This window comes from Dendroctonus ponderosae, unplaced genomic scaffold (genome assembly GCF_020466585.1).
Source record: "Dendroctonus ponderosae isolate FM_Combo_2020 unplaced genomic scaffold, Dpon_F_20191213v2 Dpon_F_20191213_1, whole genome shotgun sequence".
Lineage (NCBI taxonomy): Eukaryota > Metazoa > Arthropoda > Insecta > Coleoptera > Curculionidae > Dendroctonus > Dendroctonus ponderosae.
Window position 1 is genome coordinate 62,999,780 of NW_026017110.1, and position 7,846 is coordinate 63,007,625.

The window sequence follows — 7,846 nt, forward strand, 5'->3', positions numbered from 1 at the left end:
CTGGGTTTCAGTCATTTATTGTCTCTATTTATCAATTAAAATACGTTTCGGTGTATTTTTCCACCATCATCAGTTTTTATGTGTAGCGTTGTTGCACACACGCTACACATAAAAACTGATGATGGTGGAAAAATACACCGAAACGTATTTTAATTGATAAATAGAGACAATAAATGACTGAAACCCAGGAATTAATTTTGATTTGGATTTGATTTAAATTCGTTTTAAAATTTGAATGCTTCCAGGTTGGAGCTCTTGGTCCGAATGGAAGCCATGCTACCACAGAATATCTTCTGAAAGCGACAATGATCAATGTGTTTGCCAAACTCGTCATTGCAATAATCCGGCTCCAGCCAACGATGGTCAACCATGCGGAGGGTCATCAGTAGCGGTGGTCAACTGCACTGTTCATGGAGGATGGTCGGATTGGTCTGCCTGGTCAGCTTGCTCAGCAACTTGCGGCACCGCCGTGAAGACCAGGTTTCGGACCTGCACTAATCCAGCCCCAGCCTTTGGCGGAAGGTAACTAAATACGTTTACCTCCCTACACGTAAATTATTCACACTTCTTTCCCTCGTGCGCCGATGCGCCTTTGCGAACAACATCACTACAAATGTTTCCTACCGTTCCAGGGTTTGCGTAGGACAAGATCGTACTGAAGCGTTTTGCACGGAAAATCCGCCTTGTCCCACCCAGCCTACTCATGGAGGCTGGTCTGGTTGGTCGCATTGGTCGGCCTGTTCAACCAATTGCACAGGATACAAAACACGCGACAGAAAATGTGACAACCCTACTCCGAAAAATGGAGGAGAATACTGCAAAGGAAATGACCTGGACTATGCACCGTGCAATGAGGCTGCGTGCAAAGACCACAAACAGTTGCATGTGACTGAATGGATCACAGACGCAAATATATCGATTCGTCACTACCATCAAAAACGATTCAAAATCACTTGCAAAGCGCCAGTGAAGCATCCTCAACAGATAAAGGTCATTGTTAAAGACGAGAGTCAAGTGTGTTATCATAACAAGTGCGAACCAGAGGAGGGCGACCATAATGGCTGGAGTTCTTGGAGTAGTTGGAGCGAATGCTCAGCAATCTGTGATGGGGGAACCCAAACTAGAACTCGCCAATGCTACAAAGGAAATTGTTTAGGTAAAAACGATCACCTACTTCTTTAAGGTCCTTATTTATAATAATTTTGGTTTTTAATCATCAGGTTCAACAACGCAAACAAAGGAGTGCAATAAACATAGTTGTGAGAATAATTGGAGTTGCTGGACTGAATGGTCACCATGCAATGCGTCTTGCGGCTGGGGGGTTAAAACCAGATACAGGGAATGTTTGGACCAAAAATGTAAAGGAGCCGATTCGGAAAAGGAAGCTTGCCACGATCAGCCTTGTGAAAGTAAGTGGCACAACTGGTGCCTGAGTTGATTAAGAACATGCCCTATTTATTCAGATATCTTGGGATGGGGAAATTGGACAGAATGGTCCATATGTGATGAAAATGATTTACAATACCGAAGAAGAACTTGCTACACAGACAATCCAGGACCTCACATGTGCCAAGGCAATGTCGTTCAAGAAAGAATGTGTGTAGGCAGCGCGCTAACTAATGGTATGTTATTTTTGGAAATTTCTGTACTAAATAATTATGGAACAAATTATTTTAAATTTTCTTTGTTTCCAGAAATAAATGACTATGGATTTCCGATTTCGGACTGCTCCTGTATAAAATCAAACTTCAGCTGGTTCTTCCTTGGTATAATCTGTGGCTTAGTTCCTCCAATAATTTACCTAATTCTCAATACGATAAAAAAGAAAGATCGGCGGGTTCCCAGCACACCAAATTATATGCCAGCCTCACTAAACAGTTATGTGTCTGTGCCAGTGAAAGACAAAAAACATGCATTAAAAAAGCAGCATAGTTACACTGGAAATGGAACACTTAAAAATGAAATATCTACTTTAAAAAGGCATAGCAATGAAATGAAAAATTTACATGCAAAGCCATACTATATGAGTACCAGTAATAATGACTTATACAATTAAGGTTTCGACTGATTATTTTAGGAAATTATTTATTAAATTCTCGAATCTCTCCTACTAATGTACGTCTTCCAAAATGCTGTCATTCGTTCTACTTTATAAAAATTGTAATTTTTTATATCAATCATTAATACAGGCCTTAGTACCAGTGAAACTACACATGCCACTTAAGTGAAGACGCATATTTGTGACATATTTGCATTTTAGTGTTAAATTATATTTAGTGTATAAATTTGTGATATAGTGGTATTTGTTTTTACAGATGTATAATTTTAATTAATGTAACAAAGTACCTGCTTGTTAACACTAGTATAAGAAAATAGCCATTCGGACACTTTACGTTCTAGTACTGTGTTTTTTTATTACACTTGCTCATATTGAGACAAGTATGTTAATTTGAAAATAGCTATATATTTTTATTTATAAATAAACCTTTTGTAAAAAATAGTGTTTTATTGCAGTTGAAGAATTATAAAATATTCAAGAATTATCTTGAGTGTGTTTGTTGTGAAGGAAGTACCAAAGAAACAAATTTAGAAGTGGGTGACTCAGTTAATTTTCAGGAGTTGGCACAGTGTTGCCGAAACTTGTTGCGCCAACCCAACGCACCGACACAGTAACGTTCCAGTCACTCATTTGGTAAAAATGTGGTGCCCTTTTTCTGTTAGGTGTTGAACTTCCAGCTGGGGGCTTCGTAAAGTTTTAATCCGCCCCTGCGATAAATGTCGAGCCGAGCGAGAGTAATTAAAAGTGCGACAAAGTGAGAAGCGATGAGTTATAAGGAAAACCTCAGAAACGAAAAATACTCTACAAGTTCAGCGTTGTACGTGAGAGTGCCAGAGAGACAGAGTGCGCTCTAAATGACGTCAAAATTTTGCTTAGGATTTGAAAATACTGTTGGGGGAACACATTTTGCATTGCGTCTTTCATAAATACATTTCTCAGAAACGAAAAATACTCTCCAATTCCATCAAACCTTCAAAAGTACATTCAAATCGCATGAAATCCTGAATTTTGAGCGCCTCGTAAATGTTAATTTCAAATTGAAGGCTTTCACTCATTCATGAAAGATTGGCATTATGTAGAGGTTTTTTTCATATGGAATTACCAATTCTCTATCCAAAGATATAAAAACGAACTCTGTTGCTCAAATGGTTCATGAGCAACGTCAAAAAATGTGGCGTCATGTTTTAGTCGATTTTGCAATAAAAAAAACAGGCAAAACAAAAACTCAACTCGACTAAAAAAAACGTAAAACTGGAACCAGTATTTGCATATCTCAAACCGTTCTTTGCTTCAGAAGAAAGAAAAAAAACTTCAGATTAGCTTGCCAAAAATACAGAGCCACCCAAAATATTCCCAAAATGTAAAAATTTCATGTGAAGGAATCAATAGTTTAATCGGAACCAAATCCACAAAACCAGTAATCAAAAATTAAAATTTTATCAAAATGTCTTAAATTTTACATCATTTTCATCTCACGGACGCAATGAATGCATCAAACTCATTGAAAAACATGCTAAAAATTTCAGATCGAAATAATATACATTTTCGGCACATCTTAAGCGTTTTTTGAGAGTTCATGATCTTTTGCCGACGATTTCTTCCTTATTATTGACCTAAACACTTTATAAATGCATATTTTTGACCTTCTTACTTCGGAAGGAATCGGTTGAGCTCAAAAAACACGCATGTGAAATTTTGATTTTTTCCGAAATTTTTCTAAGGGTGGAGGTCGATTTTTGAAAAAATGAAAATTTTATTAAGATGTCCTAAATTTTACATCATTTTCCGCTCACGAACGCGAGGAATGCATCGAACTAATTGAAAAACATGCTAGAGGTTTGAAATCCGAAATAATATACATTTTCGACACATCTTAAGCGTTTTTTGAGAGTTCGTGATCTTTAGCCGACGATTTCTTCCTCATTTTTGATCCAAACACTTTCTAAATGCATATTTGTGACCTTCTTACATCGAAAGGAATCGATTGAGCTCAAAAACACGCATGTGAAATTGTAATTTTTGGCCGAAATTTTTTCAAGGATAGGGGTAGATTTTGTGAAAAAATGAAAATTGTGAAAACTACTTTATATTCCTGCCTAGTAGCTTCCATAATAAAAACCTTCATATAATATTTGAACACATCCTAATTTATGGCAAGCAAATTATAAATTATCTTTCTTAATAGTAAGGTTAAAATAGTGTCGGATAAATGGTCCTACAACACATTATTATGGTAAGTTTAGCGAAAAATCACAGACACAAAATAAGAAGTCGAAGGCCTATTTGGTGTAAATAAATAAAAAATCAATACATACAATATAAAGGCATGAATCACTAATTTTAAGTGAAAGTTCTACGTTAGGGTGAGGTGTTTCAATATAATAAAACCTACATATATTATTTGGTGAAGAGGACAGTGATTGCCTGTTTTATATAAAGGTAACGCCAGATAAATAAAAAAATTAAGCTATTACAGATCTGGTTTAAAATGGTGACGTGACTAGAGCCAATTACTTCTTCTTAATCTTTGGGGAAGTAGACTGAAATACACTACTAGCTGACATTAAGTTCTCAATATACTGGCCTAAAACCTGATTTTCCGAGCGGAGCTTCAGGTTTTCCTCCTTTACACTGTCAACTCTCTGTGAAAGGTCATCCAACGTATTTTGAAGCTCTAGAACTTGCGAAATGAGACGAGCCTTCTCTTCTTGCTCATCAGGACTAGCATCCTGGTCCAGAGAATTGTGTTGCGGGCTGGAACTTCCATTTGTAAAGGTTGACTGGATGGAATCCATACTTCTTCCATGAATCATGCTGGAGGAGTTGGCTTCGGACATGGAGTTTGGCTCAGGGTCATCGTGTATTATTACTGAAAGGGTGGTTAGTAAAACAAAATACCACAGTAGGGCTGAATAAGAGTTACCTTGAGGATCATCATCAGCAAGTGGGATTTCATCATGAATTTTCGATACAGCCATTTTCTCAGTTGAAGTGAAGAATCCGATTGATCAACAGCACTTTCCAATGTATGTTATAATTATAATTGTTTATTTTATTGTGTATTGAGTGTAGTGCCACTGTATTTTGAGAAACAAATTGAGGTTAGTTTGGGCTAAAAACTGACAAGAAAGCAACTTTGCACCAGCAGTAAGTACTCGACCGTTGTGGCTTGAAAACATTACATATGACCCTTGGAATGCTTCGAATTTAAATTATTTTCATCATCGATAGAGCAAAAAGTCAGACAACAAACCTGAATCATGAACAGTATTTACAAGCATGTAATGTTATCGGGTCCAACATTTATAATAAAGAAAGTGGATAAAAATCCGACTACAACAGCAGTGAATTATTTCCGACTGTGTTAACTGCCAAAGCGATTCTGTCAGGTGTCTGTCATGCTTTAAAAGTTTTAATAACACTAGATCCCAGTTATGCCATTTACTACGCAAAAAGGAAAAAAGAAGCCTCCTCCAAGACCGCCGCCCCCCGACTTTTCCAAGTACAAAAGTAGGTCGACCCTTAATCTTAATCAGCAAAACCAAAGTGTAAATCTCATCGAATGGAGCCCCCCCAGCTCTCCCAAACCAGAAAGATCAAAACATTATGTAGGCAGTGTTTCGAGCTCATTCAGCAGCAGTACCAGTAGCCTAGCATCAAGCAAAAAGTCCTTTGAATCAGATGGTTTCCCACCAGTAACAAACAGCATGTGGCCTGTGCAACCCCAACTACTAGTTTTATCCCCTACATTTCAAAGCTACCTGCCAACCGTAAGCAACCAAGCAAGTACAAATATTGGGAGCACCGTAGCCCCCAACCTCAACGTGCCTCAGTTTGGACCAACAATCATCCGTCCAAAAGTAAAGGTCAATAGTAGAAACGATAATCTCAGTCCACCTTCAGGGTCTCCACCCATGCCCAACATTCCACCCCCAAGCCCGCCTAAAGGAATTCTGGATGTTGAGACTCCGTATGGAATTGCATTGTTTAATTATTCGCCTAGCCATTCTAGTGACCTTAGTTTTCAGGTGAGTAATTAACTCATATTGGTTACATCAGCAACCATTTTGATTATCATCGGCTCTGAGTAATTGTGTTCCTATTTTTTAGGAAGGTGATGTAATTATTCTAATGCACAGAATTAATGATGATTGGCTGTATGGAAAAGTGATCGACAAAGAAGGAATGTTTCCGGAAAGCTTTATAGATGTCCAAGTGCCACTAAAGGAAGATGAAAACCTTGTGACAGCTTTGTATGATTTCCCGGCCCACATGCCAGGTGACCTAAGTTTAAAAGTAGGCCAGAAAATCAAAGTAACCAAAAGAATGGATAAGGGCTGGCTATTTGGGGAGTCTGCTGGCCAGACTGGCCAATTTCCCTGCAATTTTGTCAATCGCATCCCTATAGGTATATAAATCAGTTGACCTCATGGACCATATCAAAACATTAATTCAATAATTGTCTGAAATCCGGCGCTCTACGAGCTACAAAATCATCGATACTGTTAAAACAATGCCATTTGTCCACCAAAGTTGTTTCAGTCATTTATTGTCTCTTTTTTTGTGTCTTTTTGGCACGCAAAAATGCATGCCAAGGCTTAAAGCAGCAACAACGCTACACATAAAAACTGATGATGGTGGAAAAATACACCGAAACGTATTTTGATTGATAAATAGACAATAAATGACTCAGGAATGAATTTGATACTTGATATACTTACATGATTTCTATTTCGGATTATTAATGCCGAGGAAATTTTTGTCATTATTAATGAAACTGAAATAAGAATCATCGTCAATATCTAGTCAAACTGTCCAAAGTAACAAAAATGTGCGTAAAAAATATTCTTAATACGCATAATAAAAATGGCGTAAGAAGTAAATTGTTTGTAATGTGATTTTCTAGAAGGTGAGCAAATTGTTAATTGTGAGCGCCGGATTTCCTGGACCATTACCGATATTAACGTTAACTGTTAAATTATTTTAAGATTGTACTTGCAAAAAAATTAGGTAGCAATTCAACAAATTAACTATTGATGATTAACAACTATATTTTGTATACTAACATTGGACTATTCCCTGTAACATTACAGACTGATTTGCAATGCAATACATAGGAAAGCACTTCGTGCCATAATTCTGCACTTTATTGTTGTTTTCAGAAAAAGTTCAGTCATTTTTCACATTGTGGAAACGCTAGAAAACCTCTGAGATTTGAAGTGCTAACTAGTATTGTAAATAATTCTACTTCAATTGTTCGATGGTGAGAGTATTAAAAATGTGATGTTTAACTGTATACATATAACATGTGATAATATGTGCCTCCAGTTACGGCACTTTGTTATATTTTTGTACAGATTAGCAGAATTTAATTGTCAAATACAATGTTTATTTTAAGGTAATAAAATGATCTGTTATGCAAATGTTCTTACTAGCACCACTTCATCATAGACAAACTTTTGGTCCATTCCCGATTCACACATTTCATCATTTTTGCACGAAAATTTAGGCTCATTTCGGATTTTTAATCGATGTTATTTCTTCTCATATCTCCTCAAACACCTTACTTTACACGAAATTCGAAGAACATATTAGCCAAATATTGTGGCCCATTCTGATTTTATGATGAAATGTACAGTTGAGCCCGAATATAACGAACTTGAAAAATGAACGAAAACTGGTTCGTTATATCCGGAGTTCAATATAAGCGAATAATAATACAAAAACACGTGGTGTATTTTATTTCGCTATTTTTACATAGAGTAGTAGATGTTAGTAGGTATGACT

The 7,846-nt window shown here is 36.8% G+C and overlaps 3 protein-coding genes across 3 annotated transcripts in view; 2 read left to right on the forward strand and 1 right to left on the reverse strand.

The window, feature by feature from the left end:
* The window catches only part of LOC109541101 (semaphorin-5B), a gene marked incomplete in the record, with an annotated part of 8,703 nt that extends 6,260 nt beyond the window's left edge, over window positions 1-2,443 (forward strand). The window contains 5 exon segments of the mRNA XM_048670221.1: window positions 246-522; window positions 633-1,156; window positions 1,221-1,409; window positions 1,464-1,622; window positions 1,695-2,443. Coding sequence (XP_048526178.1) covers window positions 246-522; window positions 633-1,156; window positions 1,221-1,409; window positions 1,464-1,622; window positions 1,695-2,056 — 1,511 coding nt within the window.
* Window positions 2,444-4,129: 1,686 nt separating this feature from the next.
* Window positions 4,130-5,427, reverse strand: LOC109541134 (short coiled-coil protein A). Its single transcript, XM_019909890.2, has 2 exons — window positions 4,983-5,427; window positions 4,130-4,928 (listed from the first exon to the last, which is right to left on the reverse strand). Exons 1-2 carry the CDS (start codon window positions 5,035-5,037, stop codon window positions 4,570-4,572), a joined length of 414 nt encoding a protein of 137 aa, XP_019765449.1. The 5' UTR covers window positions 5,038-5,427; the 3' UTR covers window positions 4,130-4,569.
* Window positions 5,428-5,436: 9 nt separating this feature from the next.
* On the forward strand, window positions 5,437-7,482 carry LOC109541133 (vinexin). The gene is made up of 2 exons (XM_019909889.2): window positions 5,437-6,087; window positions 6,170-7,482. Exons 1-2 carry the CDS (start codon window positions 5,494-5,496, stop codon window positions 6,473-6,475), a joined length of 900 nt encoding a protein of 299 aa, XP_019765448.2. The 5' UTR covers window positions 5,437-5,493; the 3' UTR covers window positions 6,476-7,482.
* The last annotated feature ends 364 nt before the right edge of the window (window positions 7,483-7,846 follow it).